The sequence below is a fragment of the Canis aureus genome, chromosome 31 (assembly GCF_053574225.1).
Source record: "Canis aureus isolate CA01 chromosome 31, VMU_Caureus_v.1.0, whole genome shotgun sequence".
Classification (NCBI taxonomy): domain Eukaryota; kingdom Metazoa; phylum Chordata; class Mammalia; order Carnivora; family Canidae; genus Canis; species Canis aureus.
In genome coordinates this window covers 24,138,163-24,162,287 of record NC_135641.1, presented here as the reverse complement: position 1 = coordinate 24,162,287, position 24,125 = coordinate 24,138,163, and the positions used below count along the sequence as shown (strand labels likewise).

At 45.2% G+C, this 24,125-nt stretch overlaps 1 protein-coding gene across 7 annotated transcripts in view; it reads right to left on the bottom strand.

The window, feature by feature from the left end:
* The window catches only part of ST6GAL1 (ST6 beta-galactoside alpha-2,6-sialyltransferase 1), a 122,290-nt gene that overhangs the window by 27,219 nt on the left and 70,946 nt on the right, over positions 1-24,125 (bottom strand). For 5 of the 7 annotated variants that reach the window (XM_077880022.1, XM_077880020.1, XM_077880023.1 and 2 more), the window contains 2 exons: positions 7,743-7,878; positions 2,911-3,546 (listed from right to left, as the gene is read on the bottom strand). In XM_077880022.1, the coding sequence (XP_077736148.1) occupies positions 2,911-3,496 (586 nt within the window). In that variant the 5' untranslated portion in view covers positions 3,497-3,546; positions 7,743-7,878. Of the gene's footprint in view, positions 1-2,910; positions 3,547-7,742; positions 7,879-16,286; positions 16,356-24,125 lie in introns of all 7 variants that reach the window. The other 2 variants (XM_077880024.1, XM_077880026.1) reach the window with 2 other exon arrangements.

The window sequence follows — 24,125 nt, the reverse complement described above, 5'->3', positions numbered from 1 at the left end:
GGGGCACCTGCGTGGCTCAGTGGTTTAGCATCTGCCCTCAGCTCAGGGAGTGATCCCTGGGGCCATGGGATTGAGTCCTGCATCAGGCTCCCCGCAGGGAACCTGCTTCTCTCTCTGCCAATGTCTCTGCCTCTGTGTGTCTCTTGTGAATAAATAAAATCTAAAAAATAATAAAATAAATAAAATAAAATAAAATAAAAAATAAAATAAAATAAAAAATAAAATAAATAAAATAAAATAAAATAAAATAAAATAAAATAAAATAAAATAAAAGCTACAACCCCTGCAGGCACAAGAGCAGAGCGAGTGAGCATGCAGGCCTTGGAGTCGAAGGACCCAGTTTCAAGTCCCAGTCCACTATTTATCCATTACATAATCTCTTTGAGCCTCAACAGTCAGCTAGTAAGTTAAAAGGGAACAATAATCATCAGTTAAATGGGAACAATAATCATCGCTACATCACAGGATTACCGAGGAGGATTTGAAAGCAAAACATGCTGGGTGTACAGCAGGTGCACAATAAGCGTTACTCCGATTGGTTACAATGTTTGAGAAATAGCTTATTGTTTGAAATGAAAACTCAAACAAATCTAAGTCACCTTACATGTACATGTAACAAAAATAATTGAAAATGTCTGTGCCCACCACCGTTGGCTGGTTTCAGGGGCTACTGGAGATAACAGTACATTATTACAATCCCTCTGGTAAACTATTTTGCAATGGACGAAAAAAGAGCCATAAAACTTATCTTACTTTGGTCTTCTAGCCCCATGACTGTGGATATTTTCCCTTTGGTCCCTTAAGTTGCCTGCACAAAAACCCTGTCAACAGTACAATTTGTAAGAGCAAACAATTCAAAACCATTTGGTACACTCAATACCCGGCAATAAGCAGAACAAATTCCAGGTAAAGTGGGAAGGCCGTGGGCCTGACACGCTGTCTGATACTCCCAGGCCTTCAGCAAAGAGCTTTCCCCTTTGTCTTCTGAGACCCGCTCTGTGTTGTTGAAAGATCCACAAATGAATAAAAGAATGAATGAATTCCTTAAAACATTTGTTAGACTAAATGCCCAGGGGAATGCCCTAAGAAAAGGGAGGAGGCTGGAAGTCCAACATGCAATGTTTGTTACATCCCAAGAGCAAAGTCTTCCCAGGGTAATTCATACCTGAAATTATAACTGTAGTCTACAGAAAAAAAATTATTTTACTGTGTATGTAAGTCACTTGCAAACTTTCATGGAGTGCATAAAGACTGTAGTTCCAATTCATAGAAGTATCAGGCTCTGCCTCAAACTCAGCCAGTTCCAGCCAGGCCGTCAGTGATGAGCTAACACAGAGAGGAGGATCAGTTAGCACCTGGGATATTGGAGACATTACCATTGTAGAGCAAAAGTCAGGAAGAAAGAAAGGAATTTAGTTCCATTATGGGTGAACAAAAAGCAATCACACGGAGCTTCTAGAAAACAAAACCCAGAAGAAATCAAAAAGGCAAACGCCAAAGTTGGGGTGGGGTGGATTATCTTGGCAGCCTTGATTAGTGAGCGCTGCCTATTTGGGGAGGCACAAGATGTGACCTCATCACTTCTTTCTGCTCCAGGGAATCCAATTTGGGTCTACTTTTCTGCCTTTGAGAGCCTGTGGTTTCAGACCATTTTTCCTGGCAGTCTTAAGGAGGGAATAAAAAAGGAGACATATGACCTCACCTGCTCCAGTACCTTCCAGAGCTGGACAGAAGAGCAAGGCTTCCTGTGCTTTTTGCTTCCTTTAGCCTGATTCATTTCACAATAATGGAAAACACAACTAGGGAGCCTTAAGCAAGGCCATTGCTTTGTGCTGTACACATGTTTACAAACATGGACAGACTCTCCATCTTTATGAAACTGTGAGGATTTCAGAAAGAAAGAAAAAAAAGCAAGTTGATATATTCTGACCAGTGGCTTTTAGCCAAGTCACAGAGAACTCTCAGAAAAATTGATGAGAAGCTATGGACTTTCTCTCTGGAACAATGTACGGACGACTTAACACACACACACACACACACACACACACACACACACACTTTATACACACCTAATCCATAGGTATTTTCCACACAATTTTAGGGACTCGTGAACCCCCTAAGTTTGGTCCACAGCCCCCAAGTTAAGAATTCCCACTCTAATTAGTGATTTTCAAACAGAAAGGCTGAAAATTACTCAGACAGCTGAGGCCAAAAGAGGCAATTAGTCCCCGACTAGCCAGTACAAGTACAGAACTTCAGAACCTGAAGATACAGGAGAAATCAGTGCTTCTACTGTTTTCAAGTCAATTATAGAGTTGTGCTTATCACTCAGGGCAGATTTCACTTTTCCAAAAGTATCGTCTGTAGAACAGCAATATTATACCCAGAAATGCTGGGTGCGATCATCTAGGCTCTGGCATGTTGGTTTTCTCTTTTTCTCTTCTCCCTTGACTATATAAGAGCTACTTCATTTTAACTTATTATGGTGATCATGTAAGCAAGACAAAAAGGAAAGAAAAATGTACCTCTTTTACTGGAATAATGTTTATGATTACAAGTGAAATAAGGCATTTTTTATCAACATAAAGGCAACCTTGGCTTATACAACCTCTTCTCGATCATGAATACTGACATCTTTACTACACTCACTACCAATAATAAATATATTTTCCAAAGGGGGGGAAAAACAGAGAAAACCGAGAAAAGCAAAGCTGTTCCCATTGATAAGGGCGCTGGGGGCCTGGATGGATCCTCACCCTTTTGGCCGCCCCCTGCTCCCTCTGAGTCCATGAGAAGGCCAGAGGATGCTGCGGGGAGCGCAGCACTAGCTCACGGGACCAGAGTGGGGCCTTGCCAGTCCTGTCCACACACCCAGCTCCATAAGAGGAGTCTTCACACTCCAGAACCCACCTATTTCTCGGCCCAGCTGGGAGGACTTCAGGGATCCGGCTGAGGAGACAACAGCGCACCTGCCCCATGGCCCAGCCTTGGTCCTAATGTTCTCCTTGGGTAGGAAACCCTCCCATTCGGAGGTGTTGAAGGGAAAATCTGTGGCCTCTACCATGGAGACGTTCACATGGTCCCGGAGATGGCAGTGCAGGGCCTCCGCACTGAACTTGACCCCCGGCCCTGGCCCCTTGTAGGACACTTTATACTTATTCATGTTCAGATAATTTCTCCAGATCTTCTGCAGCCTGGGGATGAGGTTTTTGGAAGAGCTGTCCTTGTTCCACACCTGGAAGGAGGCCTCTGACTTGGCCTTGACTGGGCCCCGGGGACTGCCGAGGGCCTGGCTGGCCCTGGGGGGGTTCTGAGTGCTGCTCAAAGTTGCAGCCTGTTTCTCCAGCCCTCTCACCATCTGGAATTCCTTGGTTTGCAACTTGAGGGAATCATAGTAACTCCCTTTCTTCTTCTCCTTCCACACACAGATGACTGCAAACAGGAGAAAGGCCAACACGCAACAGCTGAACTTTTTCTTCAAGTTGGTGTGAATCATAATGAAAGAGGTGTTCAGGGGAGCCACTCTGTGCTGAGTAGAAAACAAGCCTAAAAAAGGTAAGAGGAGGCAAAAAAAAAAAAAAAAAAAAAGATGTGACCAAAATCTAGTGACCGGCAGGAGGGGGGGCAATGAGCTGGGCAATGGATTCAGAGTGAAGGGACTCATTTCCAGCCCGTCTACCTCCCACCAGGCTCGCAGCCTGCAGCTCCTTGGAGCCAACATTCAGCCTCAGTCTGAGCTTTGAATGTAGACCGCGGGCCTCAGACACTCCCTTTAAAAAAAAAAAAAAAAAAAAGACACTCCCTTTTTCCTCTCTAAGCCATGAACACTTTCTGTATTCTCCGACCATTCCTTCTCACACACTAGCTCCCTGACTACCTGAGCTTGGTGAGGTCAGGAACCATCTACGCATCACTGGTCTCCTGGGGCCTTATGCTATCTGTTCAACAAAGGCACATATGCTTGGAAAACAGGAGGAAAAAAAAGGAAGAGGAGGATGACTGGTCTACCTGACAAGAATCCAAACTCCCAAAAATGCGTAGAGGCCCACCATCCTTTTAAAATTGCCAGAAAAAGGGGATCCCTGGGTGGCTCAGTGGTTCAGCGCCTGCCTTTGGCCCAGGGTGTGATCCTGGAGTCCTGGGATGGAGTCCTGTGTCGGGCTCCCTGCATGGAGCCTGCTTCTCCCTCTGCCTGTGTCTCTGCCTCTCTCTCTATGTCTATCATGAATAAATAAAATCTTTTTAAAAAAAGTAAGTAAAATAAAAAATAAAATTGCCAGAAAGAGGGACGCCTGGGTGGCTCAGTGGTTGAGCATCTGCTTTCAGCTCAGGTAGTGATCCCAGAGTCCCGGGATCCAGTTCCGCATTGGGCTCCCTGCAGGGAGCCTGCTTCTCCCTCTGCCTGTGTCTCTGTCTCTGTCTCTGTCTCTCTCTCTCTCATGAATAAATAAAATCTTTAAAAAAATTTTTTTAAATAAATTAAAAAAATTGCAAAAAAGAGACCTCTGTCCAGAGACAGTGCCAGAGACCTGGGACGCATCTCTTTAGGGGCTGTGGTGTTGGACTCCTGCTTGAGAAGAAGACCACCAGTTAGCTTACAATGTAAACTCCGTTTCATGGAGTGCCCTGCGAGAGCACTATCAAGTGGCAAGGAAGCAGCCTCACCTCATGGTAAAGGAGAGGACATCCTGGGAAGACAGCAGACACATAACCAATTAAAGAGATAAAAAGAGAGGTGCCTCAAGCACGTCAGGTGTTCTTTCATGTTATTTCGCCATAAACCAGGGCTCTGTCATGTACGGCTCCAGCCAGTACCACGCACATGACAGTCCAGCAGGAAGGGCATCCTCTGTGCTGTGCGGAGAGGCCCTGACCATCCCTGGCCAGGAGGGTGTCATAATCTCCGTATTTATAGATTAGAAGCCTGAGGCTCTGGGAGGTTAAGAGAAGTGCCTAGCATCACAAAGCTGAGTAAATGGTAGTGATGAAGTTCAAATCCAAGTGCACTTGATTCCATAATCCATGTCCTTTTAAGCATAAACATGCACGAAACTGCTGAAAGTTCTGGCAAATGGATTTTCTTTATACAAATAGAGCCTAATGGTCCCTTTCATATCTGGGTAAAGCCCTACTTTGTTTTCCCAGAATTTATTGTGTAACTGAACGGAAGATGGAAGTACTTTGAACTCAAACAATGTCTGTATCTTTTGGAAAACATTAAGTTCTTTCCTAAATAACTGGGTCTATTTACCGTAATGAGTCTAAGCAATCACCTGTGGGGTTTTGCTAACCCACTAGGGATCCATAGTTTCTTCCCTTGGAGCCCAGTGCTAAGGATATCCAGGACAAGGGGTAGGAGTCCTGGACTAGATATTCACAAAACCTGAGTTCTCTCCCCATTATTGGTGACTTTGGGCAAGTCACTAAACCTGTCTCTACCTGGGTTTTCTGTGAGTAATCTCTCTCTCACTCAGGTGCGCTGGGAGGACCAGCAGAAATGGTGTTTGATCTAGATCATCATTGCAAAGGCACAGGAAGTGTTCTGAACACAGACCAGAGGGCAGCCCCTTGGCTGAGGGCCACATGGAGGCCATGTGGGACCCGGAAAGATGGCAGAGTAGAACACTGGCATGATTCCTCAATCTGAGTTTCAGGTCCTCCTCTGGACTCTTTAATGTAAGTGACATCCAGGCTGTTTCTGGAATCCATGGGCAGTACTGGTGATACCGTGCTTCCCATCACCCCAGACCTCAGGAGCCAGTGGATCTGGGGAGAATGGGTGCTTGCCTGGAGCCGTGGAAGTCTGAGAAGTGATACAATGTACATAGAAGGAAAAAAACCTCAAACCTGGGATCATGAAATGGGTTGAGGGGGGTGCTGCTTACAGGTCAGAAAACAAAGGAACTCAATTTCCTCAGACACTCGCTCAGCTGATCACATGGCTAGGGTAGCTAAGGCGCTCAAGAAGAAGGGAATGGAACTCAAGAAGAAAGAGAAGGGTGCTTCCCATATCGTAGACACTTTAGTTGCAAGGTCTAATTTAATATTTACTGTGACACAATGGAATAGATATTCACGGCCCCCCTGGAGAAGATGAAAACACTGAGGCTTAGTAAAGCTCTAGGGCTTCTCCAAAGTCAACAGGTGTTCGGAGCCAGAACCGGAATTCCAACCCAGGTCTGTCTGACTCTAAAAGTTCACGGTCTGCGTGCTCAAAGACAGGCAGCTATATTAAAAGACAGAGAAAAGTGTTGACCAAACAGGACTCAGAAATCAGGGGCTCTAAGAGGGACAAGCCAATCTGTCAGATGATCACAGGAAAACCACCTCTGCCATCAGCATGTCCCAGCCCTGACCCATCTGCATGCACCAGGTTACCCTCAGGCAGCTCCTTCACAGTAATTAGGCTTTTGAGACCCAGGATAACCCTGTCATGTAAGCAGAGCAAATCGTCTTGGCTCCATTTAGAGTCGAAAAAGCTGTGGTTTTATATATCCACGTTTATTATTTATTTAATCTCCACAGATGCATGAGTGATTTGGAAGTGGCACAGTTGAGAGCTGGGATTTAACTTTTATGTGTATAAGGAAAGTGAGACAAGAGGTAGGGAGGCAGGCCCTGATTCACTGCATAGGAACTCAGGCTCGGAAGGGGCCGGTGGTCACCTTCCTGCTAAGACCGACTCTAGAAGGTTGAGGGTCTCAGAAGAGCTCCTCCAAAATGCCAGGCACAATAGTCCTGCAACTTTGAGACAGCCCGAGGCTTCAGGGTCACGGCACCAGGACTCTCATCTGAAAGCTCACCTCAGGGCTCCCCAGGTGTCCTGACACCACCCTCTCTTGGGGCTCCTAGTCCAATGGCTGGCTGGAGCTTCTGCTCATAAGACACAGAGAGCTTCAAGACCCTTGTTTCCCTCTCCAGCTGCTCTAAAGAGGCACGATGGAAGCAGTTTCCTTCATCCCAAGCTGAAGGAAAGGAGTAGTATATTTTTCTCCCCTATTTCTTTGGGAAAACACATCAAGCTTTGGATTTTCCAGATGTCTTAGCCTCTGGGCCTTTTCACTGCTGTAGTCTCTCCCTGCCCATTTGCCTGGCAACTAGACAGTGTTACCTTTCTGCTTCTGACCTCCCATGAAGCCCCCTCCCACTCGTTTTAAGTGTTTAGCAATGCTCGCTATTCCTGCTGACCGCCTGCTAGAGGGGAACCCCTCCTGGCTCATTCCTGAAACCCCAGTGTCCGGCACAGTACCTGAAACTGACTGGGTGCTCAATAAAGGATTACTGAACTGATGGGACTATATCAATAAATCCTTAACCATCCCCACCAGGCTTCTAGAAGAATATGGTAAGAGCTCACATTGTCACCTATAGAGAACAAGCCAACACTGAACCAAGAGAAAATCTCAAAGTAAGGTTCCTGCCCTGATTTACTCATCACTACATGAGTACCAAAGGTGGGCTTGGCACAAAGTAGGTGCTCAAAAATGGTGGACTGAACCCCAGAATAACTTCAAGTCTAGCACTTACCAGTTATAGACACAGGAAAACCATCTATCCCCACCCCTCACCAAATCAGAACTAAAAAAAAAAAAAAAAAAAAAAAAAAAGATGAAGAAAACAGCAAAGCCATAGTCAGACATTGAGACTCTTGAATCCCGGCCACACACTCCATCGCCCCATTCTTCAATTAGGAATGTACCCCTTTGCTGCTCCCATAGCCCATGCCTTCAGGTGTTCCTTACCTGCTTTTGGCTAATCCCCCTGGGGCTGCAGGCCCTGCAGGTCCTCAGGAATCAGTGCTCTTCTCCATGGGAGGAATGTATGCTTTATTGGATCTGGAGGCCAAGGCTCATTTTTCTCTGGATGATCAAAAAACATCTGCAAAGGCCAAAATGAAAAAAAAGAAAAGAAAAGGGAAAAAACAACAAAGAGGAGGTTAGGGGCTGGTTTCCAGCAGGGGCAGGGTTAAATATTAACAAGGTGGACAGGCCCCTCAGCTAGTTTCCTGGCCTCCGCTACAGCTTGATCCAGGAAGCCTGGAGAGCTCAGAAAAAGAAACACAGAGACAAGAGCCCATTATAGGTGCTGTGCTCAGAGTCGTGAGTAGCAGAGAAGGCCTAGAAATAGACTGATACTAGATAAGAACATGCTAGAAGGATAAAGCAGTCCCCACAGACCAATGTAGGAAGGAAGGATTATTCAGTCACTGGTTTGGGGATACATAAATAGTAATTTGGTGAGAGAAGATTCGGATCATCCCTAAATACACTCTAGACAGATTTTCTTTTATTTATTATCAAAGAATACTTTCTTTGAAATTTCAATCAGTATAATGCTAACTAGAAAAAAGAGATTGTAAAACTGTATATCATATTCTAATCAAATCCATGAAAATTGTTCTTTAAGGTACCTGTAAAAAGAGAAAGGACTAGAAACAGAACAAGATAAGATAACCCTGGACGGTAGAATAATGAATGGGTTTTCATGTTTTACAATTTTTTGTATATTCCAAAATTTCTAAAATGTATATGCATTACTCTTAGAGTTGGAAAAATTATTATAAAAATATAATTTGAAAATGCTAAAAATAGACTTCTATATTTGTTAGCTCTTTCTTCTGACAGAATATAGAAAAATAATAAAAGACAACTTTAATAGTCACTTGCATGAAAACTCTCACTTGTCTCCAAGAAAATGCTGTAATTAAAAGGAAATAAAGAGTCCAGCTGTGCAAAGGGTAAAGAGAGTCAAAGCTCCTCAAAATAAACAGGCACTCCACATGAATGGACAAATCACAAAACAGGAAACATAATTAACAAGCATATAAAATGATGATGAATCTTGATAGAAACCCAAAAGCGACAACTGGCATGTTAAGATGCTGGTTTATAAAAATAAAAAAAAAATGCTGGTTTATAGAATTTATATCAGACAGTTTTCAAAATCATTAATATCATTACTGAACAGGTTGTAATAGAATTGGTATATTCTGAGGGAGCAGTAAAAATTAGAAGGTACCAGGTCATAGAATTAAGAGCTTATGACCATCAACCAAGTTACCATACTTGTAGGAAATAAGACAACAAATGATTGAAAGAAGATCAAGCCGACATATTCTGGTTTCTTTGCACATAAATGACTCCCTACCTTCCACAGTAGTGGTGAGATTCAGAAGAGGATCAGTGGGATAAAGAAAGAGTTTTATAAAGCAATATGTACATGCAAGAAAAAAAGCAGTTTTCAATTACAAAGTGATTTCTAATGGTGAAAATCTAAGGCTAACAGCTAGGCTTTCAGCAAAAGGGAAATAGTTAAACCCGGGTACCTCTACCTGACAGACTATACACATATATATTATGTATTAGCAATATTAATTTAAAATATATAAGGTAATATGTGATAACATAATATATATAATTGCATGTGAATTTCTGTAGCAATAAGGGGGAAAATTCTTCATATATTAAAACAAAGGAAGTAAAACAGAGAATGTTATCTCTGCAAAAATCATTGTGATGAAAAGTTACTCATGTTCAAATAACTAGAAGAAAGGTACAAGATTGAGACCTGAAAACAGCTGAGGAGCAAGCTGAGCAAGGAGTCCTCTCTCAGTTTGACTTCTTTTATTATGCTTATTATGTTACCAGAATAATTAGGCAAAACAACATGTTAGGAACAATATTGACCCAGTATATCAACTCCATACCCACTCCTGGGCTGATCTCAAAGCCCGTCCTAGGAGACGCAGCACGAAGAGCTCAGAGGAAGTCACAGTGGCCACAAGTGGCTCCCTCCCATGACCTAAGGGGAAGCCCCTACCTGGCAGGCCTGGGGTTCAGACTGGCAGGTGGGCAGGTGTGGTCACCGGTCTGATGGTCTGATGGGGCAAAAGTGAGAGGTGTTGGGGTGATCTTGTCAAAAACCCAGGGCTCTCATTAGTTCAAAGAACTGGCTCCTGGGTAGACTCCTGGTTGAGTCCTAGAATATCTCTGATAGCTCTACCTCTTTTCATGTCACATATGTGTCCTTCGTGGTGCGAGTCTAGTAATTATGCATGCATTCATATTATTATATGATTACCATCTGGCTCCGCTACTAAAAATGTAAACTCCTTCGGTAGAAACCTTGCCAGCCTTCATCGCTACTATCTTCAATGCCTAGACGAGTGTCTGGCACATGGTAAATAATCAGTATTTGTTGAACGAAGTATCACCAGCTCTTAAGAGGTCTACGCTTTCCTCAGGCATCACTGATGGAACCCTTTCTTTCTTGGCACCCTCCTGAGGAACACTGCAGGTAGGCCCCCTGCCCTTTAGATGATGCCTCTAGCTTATGAATGTGGTTTGCTGCCATTCCCCCCACGCCCCCAGCCAGTAAGCTGTGGGGCAGGTGACTTCAGTTTGAATTCAGGACACAGACAGCAGAAGAGTGCAGCTAACGCAGATCTTCCTCCCCTTATCAATCACATCTGCTCAGAACAACTTCGTCTCTTAGGAGATAACAACCACTTCCTGCTCTTGATTTCTAAAAACCGACTAACTGAAACAAAGTAGAGCAATTGTTGATGTACATCTATCATACGTGATGAAAGTCTTCCAGAAATCTTCACTGCTGCTCATGAGATTGCAGCCATGGTGAACTTCAACCAGCTGCATAAGTTCTACAGAGGCCTCAATTCTCCAGGTGAGAAATTTGAGCAATCAATGACAATAACAGTTACCACTTACTTAGCACCAGCTATGTGCTCAGCACTGATTAGGGGTTAAGGGTTAGAACTCTGGGTGGGGGTGTTGGTAGTGGTGGTGGTTAAAGATCAGGGCAAGAGTTCAAACCATCTTGCACCAGTTATATGACCTCCGGCAAGCTACTCAACCTTCAAAGACTCAGCTTCTTTATCTATAAAATGAGAATACTAATAAAAGAGCCAGAAGCACCTGGGTAGCTCTGGTTGGGCGTCTGTCTTTGGCTGGGGTCATGGTCCCAGGGTCCTGGGATCGAGTCCCACATCGGGCTCCCTGTGTGGAGCCTGCTTCTCCCTCTGCCTATGTCTCTGCCTCTCTCTGTGTGTCTCATGAATAAAAAATATAAAATAAAATCTTAAAAAAATTAAAAAGCCACTCTCATAGCATTATTTAAATAAACAAGTAAGGGATTACACTCAAAGGGATTACAATAGGGCACATGACAGAGATTATACACATTATTTCATTGACTCCTCACCAGGCCCTACCCAGTGCAAACCATTACTGTCCCAACTACAAATAGGGAAACTAAAATAAGGAAGAGGCGTAATTTTCTCAGACTAACTCACTTGTGACCCTCCAGATGTCCTACTCTTTCGTCCTTTGTTGCCTCGCAAGGCAAGTTCCTTCTGATGAAATATCCTTTCCTACCCTGTTCACACAAGGCCACAGCCACTCAGCCCCATCTCCCACTCCCTTCCCACTCCTCCATACCAGCTTAGGTGCCCCTGGACCCTGAAGAATTTTCTTGACCCCACAGAGATCAAGACTCCATGGTGCCTGTTCTGGCGCTCCAGAGACTACATGACATTAATCTGGTGGCAGGTCTATCCCACCCAGACTGAGGTTCCTTTAAAGGTTTATTTCTGGACCCTCCACTTCTAGCCAGGTCTGAGCCATAAGTGGGACGTGTTCAGTCATGTCTGAATGAAAGAATGAAGCTGGCTCCAATACCACCCTTCCCCATTTCCCATGTCCTTCGACTGCTAGACCGGCACTCGCTCAGCCACCCATCACTGCCAGTGGCTAGAATCACCTCGGCAGCATTGTCACCGCAGAAGTCCATTTTGTCTATTGGAGACACGAGTGACAGGGAATTCACCCCCCCCCCCGGGGGGGGGCACTCAGAGTGATGTGAACAGCTCTGCCCCTTAGAAGGTCTTAAAATGAAGAGAAATCAACTCCCTTGTAAGAACTAATCCAGTGGGTTCAGCTCTGCCTTTTGGAGCCACTGAAGCGTGTAGAGCCTGTGCCTGGTGCTGAGAACTTCACACACACCAACTTGTTTCATCCTCAGACAAACCCATGCAGACCAGGCTGCCTGCGACCCACCTTGGTGAAGTCATTTCCCCTCCACCAGGACACTCTTCTTCGTTCCTTGAATATTTTTGCACTTGGCCCACCATAATCCTCCCCGCACTACTTCTGTCCTTCCTCTTGGGGATATAAACATCTACCTACAGAACCATTCTAGCTCCCTGGTCTCACAGTTCTTTGAGCTCCTCTACTCCAAAGACTGTGACTTTAGCCACTCACCCCCAAGGTCATATCTCTGATCTTATCATTTTCAAAAAATACTCCACAGTCCTGATTTCAGGCACCACCACCACCAATCACCACTCCTATCTTTGTAGCTTAGTCAAACGAATACCGACCTTCGACTATCTTCTCTAGCTATTCCTACCACCTTCTCACTATCTCTCACTTCATTCATATTCTCACTTCCCTTTCTACCCAGCTTCAACTCCGTGGTCAGGCATTAAATTGGCCTCTCTCGTCACACAACGTTGGATAAACCCCAATTCTGGTTAAATCCAACTCTCTGTCTTCCTCCACACCTGCCAGAGTGCAGCTGCAGGGCTAAAGAAAATCACAAAGTAAAACTTAGGGATTTCACTTCAAGTTCATGATCACTAACTTCAAGTAGCGCCTTCATCCTTCCTAGCAATCACATGCTACTTTTTTGGTCAATTCACCCGCCACTCTCCTAGAGAACTATCTGACTTCCTCCCCATGAAAAGTCCCCTCTTCCACTTCCCTTGATGAATTTGCTACTTATTCATAGAGAGAAAGGAAGCTATCAGAATAGAATTACCACAGACACAACACACCTTTGTACCACAGCTCCTCACCTTACTTGCATTTACACCCAAATGATCTCGTGTTCCTATGGATGAATTGGTGGCACCCAACCCTTGGAATACCCAACATCTGTTCCAATAGATCCTGTATATTCTTGTCTACTTAAGGATACTCTTCTACAAAATCTCCCTTTTCTTCTGCATCATTTGTAGCCCTCTCTCAAAGATCATGCTTATCAGCACATAGACATGCTATTGCTTCTCCTATCTTAAAAAAACAAAAGTCTCTTGATTAAGGCAGCCACCACCTGACCCTGATCGGTCTTAGCATCACTAAGAGTAGGGCACCTCAACAGTATGTGCCTTCTGGTGTGAAGCACACGGTGCCACCTCTGAAAAATTCTCACCTGAAATGTTTAGTTGGTATATACTCAAGCCTTTATATGTAATTCCAGGTTTTAGAAAACACAGGAGCAAGAAGAACAAGGTACCTGACACAAGAGAGAAGTTATCAGACAGACCCAGAAAGCAGGGCATTCTACAGAACTGAACAAGCTTCATCAACAGGTCAATGGGTGGGAAAAACAAATGGCTAAAAGACAAAAACATCATATCCAACATGCAGACTTGGCTTGAATCCTGATTTGAACAAAACACCGTTGGGAGCAAATAGGGATATTTGCATATAGATTTGCTATTATATGATATTAAGAAATCATCCTTACTTTTGTTAGGCATATAACAGTAAGTATTCTTTTATTATGATTACATAATGTGCTTGTTTCTTTTTTTTTTTAAGTCTTTTTCAGGTGATATAGAGATGAAATCTCCTTTAGAACACTTCAGCCAAAAATAGAGGAGGAAAACACCAAAAAAATGCAATGTCATATGAAAAAATGTGTTCAAATTAAGCCATGTAAGGAGTAAGAGTTATTTACAGACTCTTTCCGAACACTATCATTTGGGAGTGGGAGAGTTTGAAAGAGCTTGAAAGGAGAATATGGGAGACAATCTTTCTGTTTTACCGAAGGAATTCGCTGAAAAAGATATCGGACTTGACAATAGTCACATATTTAGCCCTGGCACGAGTTCTAAATAACCTCCATTTCCCTGTTCCACCTGTGTAACTTCTTGACCTCATCTCACCTCCCACCTCCTACCTGCTTTCTTTTGCGGTAAAACTCCTTGAAAGAACTGTGTAGAGTCAGTGTTTCTGATTTCCCTCTTTCCATTCTCACTTGAATGCCCCCCAGCAGGCCTCCCCCAGCTCCAGGAAACTGTTCTTGTCAACGTCACCAAAGACCTTCATGACCACTGTGTTGCTAAGTAAATGAACGGTCAGAGCTCACTCAGTCTTCATCGCGTTCGGCTCAGCAGCAGCATTTTCCAAAGTTGGTCATTTCCCCCTTCTGGCTTCTCAAATCTACAACTCGCTGTTCTGGTTTTTCTTCACTTTACTGATCATCTCTCAGAAGTCTCCAATGCTAGATCCTTCTCATCCTCTTCCCCCACCTCTGCACACTGAAGCGCCCCTTGATTCTGTACTCAATCAACAACACTTGTCCACTGGTTGTGAGCACCTCCTGGTCTGTTTCCCCTCTACCCGGCCTGTAGTTTGCACCCAATACACATTTGCTGACATGCACTAAGATGAATTGAGAAAGCAGGTTCTGTCGGTGAGTTTCTACGGAAAGGAACTTCTTAAGAACTTAAAAACAACAATTACAAAGCCAGGTGGGAATAGGGGTGAGAATAAAACACCTATACTCACTTGACCATTTCCCTATCATCTATTAACCACAAGGGGAAGCAGCACCACGCAGAGCGCGGATGGTCAAACTCTGAGCTCGTTGCAATTATGAAATGACTTGCTGAAATGCAGATTTCTGAATTCTTCCTCAGTCATTCTGATCCAAGCAGTCTGGGATGGAGCTCAGAGATGGGCATTTAACAAGCACCCAAGCAACTCTGACATGAGTGGTCCCACCTGCCCACCATGCTCTGAGAAGCAGAGGGCACCATTACTCCAGTGAGATTTGCACATAAGGAAGGGCTAGTTTGAGAAAGCTTTCTCCAGATCCAGGATGAGAAGAGTACAGATAGCGAATGTAATCATTTCTTATACTAATTTGGAAGAGGAAATTTATGCCTATTGAATCTAACAGTAACTTTAAAAATAAGGCTTGTATTTTAAATGTCCTTCTTTGAATTATTCCAATAAATCCTCTTCATTGTATTTTAGAAACTACTGATGTGTGTGACAGGTTGGCGGTGGGGGGTGGGGGGGGGGACCTGATCCTTCAGGGACAGTTTGAGAAGCCCTGGCTTCAGAGAAAGAGTTCACACTGTTATTTCAAAAGCCCAGATTCAAATCCCAACTTTTCTATCTGTCCATTGTGGGAAGATAGGCCAGTTGGTCAACTTTTACAAACCTGGTGTCTTCATCTGTAAAGGATGGCTAATAAAATTTTAAAATTTGCCCCTGCAGGGTGGTGGCAACAATTTAATGACAGACCTTAGGACTTTATTGCAGCAAATAATTATTGAACTTTTACCATGTGCTAAGCGCTTTACATACAGTAAAGCTCCTGTAAGTCAGTGAAGCTCATTTAATTCCTGCAGGAACGACTGCCTGAGGCAGGTACTGCTGTCACTTGCTTCCAGAGTCCCCAGAGATGTGGGCCTGGCTGCTGACTCACTCCCAGTCCCTGGGCCCCCGAGTTTCATCAGTGGGCACTGGCACAGGTCAAAAAAGGGAATAGTTAATGTCAAAATATTTCTGACAAGTCACAATTTTGTTCAGATCACACACATTAAGCAACAGGAAACCAACCTGCAGTGAGTAAATCTGAGAAGAGAGTAAAAGGAAAAAGAAAGCCACAAGAGATTTCATGGGGTGTCTGAGTGGCAGTGTTTGCCAATGTTTACCTGAGGGCAAGCCCGGCCTCCGAGCTAATGGTGGGGAGAGGGATATCCTGCCCAGATCAAAGCCCTGAAGATAAAGGGGCTTTCATCCCAGCTTGCCCCAACTGTTCCAGGCCCAGGTGGCAAAAAGTGTCTCTTAACAGAAATTAGATCTTTTCCCAGCCAGGCAGCCACTGATAGAGAAGAAACACCTGCATACATTTCCCTGAGGTTTCTGGAAAGCCTAAGGACAGGATTTGTGGGGGTACTGAGTGCCCACCATGGACAGAGCAGCCCCTCTGGGGTTTCTGCCCAGAGCTAGCCACTTGGACCAGGTGGGGAGAGCTCTGAACACAGGATTTCCAGAACCACAGCAAAGGGAAATCACAGGCCATTTGCTACGGTCTTCAACTTCGTGCCTTCCCAAGTTGTATCTTTGAAGGAATATGTACCTTCCCATTTGACAGGTATCGGCTGAACAAGGAACTTTGCCCCCATTGGCTCCCTCTCTGGCTGATGCCCACCACCCAGTCCCAGCTGGCATCTTGCCTGATCTTACCACACTGTGAACCACTGCGCACTCCACTGCATCAGTCAGAGTAGAGCCAAGGAAGAAGGAGCAAAGGGCCTATAAGGAGGGGTGAATAAGCACGGCATGCCTCCCGGGCAGTAGGCCCATCCCCTTTGCCTCCACACTTCAACCCACACCCAACAGAGAAGCAGAGAAAAGAAAATGGGCCTCCCTCCCCACCAGGAAGTGGGACTGTTTCACCTCCTCCCAATATTTAAAAAAGAATTTCATTTATACGATAGAAGTTTTTACACATACAAATAGGTACGGAAGTAACACAATGAGCCTGTTTTCAGAACCCAGCTCCAAAGAGTACCAACATCTTGCCAACTTTATCTTTTTTTTAAGATTTTATTTATTTATGCATAAGAGACACACAGAGAGAGGAAGAGACACAGGTGGAGGGAGAAGCCAGCTCCCCGAGGGGAGCCCAATGCGGAACTCAATCCCAGGACCCCAGGATCATGACCTGAGCCAAAGGCAGATAGATGCTCAACCACTGACCCACCCAGGTGCCCTTTGTCAACTTAATCTATTTCCCCTTCCCTTTTTTCCTCTGAAGTAGTTTAAAGCAAATGTCAGCCCTCGGATCAGTCTCTGCCACCATCTCTTCTCCATTGGCGTTCCTTGGGAAAATTAAGCCCTAATGTCTTCCAACACCCATTTATGTCATAAATGAACTCACCTTGCTGGCATCTAGGATGGTATTAGCTATGTGCCATCCTTGGGAGATGTAGGACCAGAGGCCCTCAAATAATTTTCTAGGGAGTTTCTTTCTCTAGAATATGCCACACACACACACAGTCAGTTCTGCCAGAGAATATATGAGGATATATATATATAGAACCACAGTGCCATCGATACTCAATTTCAAATTTTCACCAGTTCTCTTAAAAGTGTCTTTTGCACTAATTCCTTAAAGAGGATCCAAATGTCATGTGTGGATAATATACCATTCTAAACTCTCTTTTAATTTATAATAGAGCCCTTATTTTCCTTTTTTAGGACTTCTGTTTGTGGGAGAAACTAAGTCCTCTGACCCATGGAATGTTCCTAGTACTGAATCTGGTGGAGGACCTCCTTACGGTATTGTTTAACTTACTCCTCTCTGCTCTGTGCTTCCTGTAAATGGAGTGTTAGATTTCAAGGCTTGTTGAGATTCGATGGTCTCAAGTTTGATGGTTCCCCCAAGTGTTTTATACGTAGGAGGGTCTCAGTCGTGGTTGGCTAGGGGAGTTCAGGGTGAGAGACATGAGCAGAGAGGCCGGAGCTCCTCCACTCTGCAGCAGTCCCAGAGTCCATGAGGACAACACACACACGTACTTATAGATAGGTGCGTTCATTCTGCCAATGCTCATTGCCTACTGTGATCCACCTGGAGATACGGCAGTGTAGAAACCAGCCAGAAATCCCACACCCCACCCCCACCCCGGAACTTGCCTTCCAGGGAGGGGATAAGGGAAGAGTAAAACAAAATACATATGTATGTGATGTTTTGGAAGTGGATAACTGCCAGGTGGAAAATTAAAGCAGGGAAGACAGGCTACAAACAGCGGGTGTATGGGGGAAGGGTGGAGCTCAGGGTCACACTGGATAGTCAGCCTCACTGAGAAGGCATTTGAGCAGAGACTGGAGGGAGGTGAAAGAGGGTTCATGCAGATTTCTGAAGGAGGAGGGTTCCAGATGGATGCAAAAGCAAAATATCTGGGCAGGGGCAGGCCTGACCTGTTTCAAGAATAGCATCAAGGCCAGGAACAGAGCAGGTGAGGAGAAGGGTAGCAGAGGGTGAGGTTGGGAAGCCTTAGAGCCAGATCACCTTGGGCCTTAGACTGGTGTAGGATTCTCGCTTTCGCTCCAAAGAAGACCCAGCTGACTTAGGTTTGAAATGATCATTCTGGCTGCCGCACTGGGAATCAAGTGTTGTTCATAGCAGGTTGAAGGAGGTTAAAAAAAAAAAAAAAAAGAAGAAGAAGAAGAAGAAGAAGGAAGACCTTTCAAAAGGCTATTGCAACAATTCAGGTGAAAAGAGGCCTGTGAGCCATCTACTAAGCTTCTTCCTGGGTGCTAGCAATTTAGAGATGTTACCAAATTTTTTTTAAAGATTTTATTTATTTATGTATGAGAGACATAGAGAGAGAGAGAGAGGCAGAGACACAGGCAGAGGGAGAAGCAGGCTCCATGCAGGGAGCCCGACATGGGACTTGATCCCGGGTCTCCAGGATCCCACCCTGGGCTGAAGGCAGCGCTGAACCGCTGAGCTACCAGGGCTGCCTGATGTTACCAAATTTAATCCTTATCAGCACCTTATGGGGTGGGCTTTTAACTATCTTCTTTTATAAACAAAAAGGAAGCTCCAAGAGTTTAAGCCATTTGCTCAAGATGTCATTGCCAATGGTCAAACTAGACTATCCTAACCGCCCCCCACCGCCCAAAGTGCTCATGCTATCCAACATATGTCTGTCTACTCAGAGTCCTTCAAAGGGCTTTACCAGGTCCAGTGCAGTGGCTGGTCACCATCTTTGACCTTCTGGTGACATCTTTTTACTCTGCCCTGATCACCACCTCCTTAACCCCTCGGTGTGGAAACCCCATCGTTCGTCTGTATCTTAGAACCTACATTTTCTGTGCCTAGAGACCCTGATCCCCAACTATCCCCAAAGGATACCTTAACTAACCACAATGCCTTTGAGAAACAGTCCACTTGCCCTGACTTCCAGAAACCTTCACCACAATGGGCTCACCTTTCCTAACTTGTGCCAGCTGAGCTGCCACTTAATCCCATAATGACTCCTCTTCCTGTTTCTCATGTCAAGGATGACAGGCTGCCCCACCAAAACTGTGATCCTTCTGTCATTACAGAGTTCTGGCTGAAAGGGTGGGCTCATCCAGGGATGACATTTTCCAGCAAGTACGCACGCACACACATACACACCCTGCATCTACATGAAACCAGTAGACTATCAAAACTGAGCAAAAATAACAAGTGTCATTTCTAGACCAAGACCACTAGGAAGTGCAGCTAGCATTATATCAACAGGGTTCTTAGTAGAAACTTCCTGAATTTCTATTTGTACCAGTCTAGGAATTTCTGCAGAATTCTCAGCGGTAGAGTCTTCCATCATCTGCACAGATCTCTCCTTATCTCAGTACTTCCCTAGCACAGGGAAATAATAGGAGCTCCCCTTAATTTAGTCAAAGCCAGAGGTTCCTAAATTCTTCGGCACCAAATACCTGTTGTATTTGTTTCCCCCTGCTACGACTGCCAGGTTCTAAAAGATGCCATCAGCCAGATTTAATTAAGATTTTGAGTTCTTATTTGTTCTCAAATGAACAGAGATACTGCTGCCAATAAGAGACTCTGATCAGCATGAGATTGTCATTGTTATCACAATCTGTTGGTAACATTCCAGCATGACACAAAGAAACTGGATAATTTCCTTGGCCCACGCAGGGCTTTTTTTGTGAATAAATGTGCTTCTGCCATCTGGCTTTTTAAAATACTCCGAGTGTCTGGTGGGTCTCTGGAGACCCTGGGCAAGGCATTCTGGTTTGTATGGCCTGAAACTTGCCCCCAGTAAAAATCATAACTTTCTGATCCCAGCTGGCCTCCTGAAAACAGGTTTTACTGGTTGGCTAGATATGTAGGGTACTTAAAAAAAACTACGCACAACTGCCCCCAACGAGGCAGAAATAAGGCATTCTGTGCTTATCTGGAAGAATCTGGACCCCAAGTGCATAAAGCTCAAGGGCACAGCAATGTAAAAACCAGAATTTTATTGACAGCCAGATCAAACAGACACAGGTGCCCTGCCCATCATCTCAGAGCTCAGCAGCTGAGGCGGGCAGCAGTTATATCAGAAAGATGCCCCCTCTGGGACTGCACAGCAGAGCTCCTACAGCCCAGCAGAGTAACGAGGTGGTCCAGAATTTTCGCTGAAGAGCAGAGGAAGACCAAATAACAACCCAAGAGGAAAAGAGTTCGGATGAAAGATGGAAGATTAAGACTTTTCTCTTAAATCCTAATAATGAGGGCCTGACGACCTACGTTCCTCTTCAAATCCAGTTTAACTATGTCTTTAGTGAGAACAATGATGTTGTCTTAAACATAAATTTTCTCCAGGAATTCCTGGGCCAGAGATCATGCCAAGGACTGTTTGTTCTTCCCTCGCATCTTGGTTTTACCCGACTGGACAGGAGGATGCCAGGACCAGAGTTCTTAATATTGCCCAAAGGTCAGAGTCACTGACCACTCCTTATGGCCACCAAAGTGACAACTGTTTACCTTGCTCACTTAGCAAATTGACCTCTTTCCTAAGTCCAACCCAAGCCCAACTGGGCCACCATCCAAAGAGAAAAGCAAAGAGAATGTAGAGGAGAAAAGGTTTGATCAAGTCTGTTCTCAGAGGAGCATCCTACCCCTAGTCCCATAGCCATTAAGGTCAGTGTAGGTGAAAGGAACCACTTCTCTATATTACCTGGGCATTAACATCACCTAGGAACCATGGAAAAATATAGATGCCCAATACTGTCCTTAGTAGATTCTGATCTAATTGGTCTGGACCAATCAACAATAGAGTCCTTGAAGAATGTGAACATCCACAGGAGGGTGGCCTCAGGCAGAGTGGGAGAGTCCATGCTGGCTCAGCACAGTGTGAACATGGCAGGGTCAGCCAATAACGTGACCTCAAGCACGTTAAGTCCTTGCTTAGCACAGGCTCCTCCACTACCCGGGGAGTCTGTGCCTCTTCATGACCCAGAGTTCCTGAGGAGGTGGCAGGGCCTCCACCTCAGTCCAGGTCTTTGAGAATTTCAGGCCCAACTGTTGTCAATTCTGGGCTGCCCACTTCAAGGGGAGATGTAGATAATTCATGTCGGTTATAAGGTCAGGGGGAGTCAGGACTACCAGAGAGAGTGCTAACTGCCCTTGCATCAAGGGGTGTCTTTCAGCTTTCTCTCCCCTTGGTTGTGATCCGGATTTCAGTCGCCAGCTGGCAGAGGCAGAAATGGGACTGAAGACTAATCTCATAGGCGCAGGAGTGTGCTCCATTCTGGGCAGTCTCAGACGAGGGCTCGCACATAACTTCCACTCCTGGTGAACGGTCCTTCCCCCTTAGATGGCAAGGGCTGGTTTTCTGAAGTGTTCTACATTTACTTTCCTCGCCATCACCCATGCACAAAGACCACTTTATATCGCACCTAGCTGGTGCTTAATGGAGCATGTTGACCAGTGGAAGGCTTAGATATTTTCTTTAGGGGCCAGATCCACACATCTTAGCATTTACTAGTTAACCCTCAAGTATCCCTACTCATCATTCCCTCCTTTCATTTCAGGGATCCAAGGGCATCCCCATTACCAGCCCATCTCCACAGAGGAAGCTCCCTAGACCCCCCCAGGGTGGGGTCCTCCTCCTATGAGGAGTCCCACCACACTCCTGGCCTAAGTGAATGTTCTCTTGTATGCTCCACCAGGGGCTGTGGAAGGAGTGGGGATCTTATTTTTCCCATCTGATAGGGTTCCATGTGGACAGAGTTCACCAACACCCATTCTGCTGCTTCAGCACTGCCAAACACAAGGTATACAAGTGGTACTCAATATCAGAGAGGGCCCATTGCCAGGGCTTGTAATGTGAATGTTGGGGGTGTAAGGTGGTTAATTTTTATTTATTTTATTTCTTTAAAAAATATTTTATTTATTTAGTTATGAGAGACGCAGAGACATAGGGAGAGGGAGAAGCAGATGCCTCCCAGGAAGTCTGATATGGGACTCGATCCCGGAACTCTGGGATCATGCCCTGAGCCAAAGACAGATGCTCAACTGCTGAGCCACCCAGGAGTCCCGGTGGTTAATTTTCCTATTTGGAAAATGATTTCAGACTTGAACTGAAATCATCAACAAACATGTAACACCTACTGGGTGTGTATCCCTGTAGAGAGAGAGAGGGAGAGAGAAGTTACTGTGACTGCTTCTGGGGGCTTCCTACATACACATAGGAGAGTTCATTCAAATCTAAGAGCCATCCTCTGAGATTGGCATGGGTACTGCTTCCATTTCTCAGATAGGGAAGCTGAATTTTAAAGACACTGAAGAGCTTTGACTAGTAAATGGAAGTGCCCAAACTGGAATCCAGAACTGTCTGAATCCAAAGGCCATGCTCTTAATCCCTGTACTCCAATGGTCATCTTGTTTGACCTGTGACTCTCTTGGCCACAGCCATGCCCACCGAACCGCAGAAGCAAATGGTTTCAGTTATAAAGGAACCAATAGTATTGAGTTCAAAGTCCAGAGCACAGTTAGGATGCTTGATATGGTGAACTGGATATTTCAGCAGCCCTGGAGGGCTTTGGCATGTACAGAGTCAACTTTGAAATGTTGACTACTAGAGAACTACCCCAAAGGTCCTAAACCAAAAAGCAGCCTGATCTGTGCTCATGAATGAATATGAAGCATGTGCACAGAAAGCTAGTATATGGGAGAGCTCATCCCCAGGCCACGACCCAGGACAAGAGGGAAGAGAGGGTCTCTGTGCTCTCCATGCACCAGAACACGGTACAAATAACTCCTTGTGATCTACAGCTCCCAAAAAAATAAGAAAGACCGCTAGTCCATGTGAAGAAAAGTTTATACTCCATGATGAATTGCTGCTAACAGATTTATAAATGCCTATAGCCCTATATTCATGCAATCAATAAGAGACAGAAGTTGCCTCAATTGTTCAATTATGCATGAATGCGTATATGGGGAAATTGTGTGCTCTGGGAGCATGTGCATGAGGCAGGCAAGGGCAGGGCACCAGAGAGAGGGTGGAGTCAGCCCAAGTAGGTGCACGAAGCTGAGCAGAGGGAGGGGTCCTTTCAAGGGAGTCCCTGACCTCAGCCTATGGCTTTGTGAGTAGCCATGGAAGAGCCTGGCAATTTTCAAGCATGTAGCAGAGAGCAGATAGAAAGCTTCAGAGCAGGCGAGGGGAAGTGATGAGCCAGAGGGGATAGTCCAAGGTCAGCAGCAGGAGGAGGGTGCTGCAGCTCACAACACCCTCTTCCATTCCCTGCAAGTAAGCAGCCTATAAACTAGCCACAGCAGGTACTTCTTAGCCACCTGCTATGTGCCAGGTCTGGGGCCGAACACCTACTGAATCTTCAAAATAACCCGCACTAAGGCAGGTAACCGTCGAACCCAGAAACCAAGGCTCAGAGAGGCAGCGGGACATGCCCACAAGCATCCCACTGTCAGGAGGCAGAGCCAAGATCTCAACTCAGATTCGACTCAGGGCACAGAGGCCAGGAAAACCTGGGTGCAACCCCCAGTGCAGACGAGATGAGGGCCTGAGATGAGGAAGATGATCAGATGAGATCCAGTTTGGGAGAGTGGTACAAAACTTCATGGGAACCCAGTTTTGCAGTCAGATGAACCTAGCCTTGGGTCCCAGCTGCATTACTCAGCCCTGTGTGATCTTAGGCAAATGTGATAGGAACACCCTGGGTTTCAGCGTCCTCCTTTGTAAATCGGAGGCAAAACAACCTACCTCGCAGGACTGCTGTAAGGGTTGGAAGTGAGGACCGTGCGGTGCTGGGCATGTGGCAAGTGCTTAGTAGCTGGTGACTTATAAACCTGCACCTGGCAGGGGTCGGAAGAGGGCACAGGAGACGGGGGCCTGGCTTTGCCACTGTGGGTCGAGGAAGTCTTCACTTGTGAGAGGAGATGAACTTTCTGGGAGTGTCATGAGTCAGTATTTGTCTTTGGCTAAATACAGGACCTTGATGTTCATCTCAACAAATCCGGTATCTGCTGCTTTCAGTGTTAACTCTTTCAAACACCTCTGCACAGCCAAG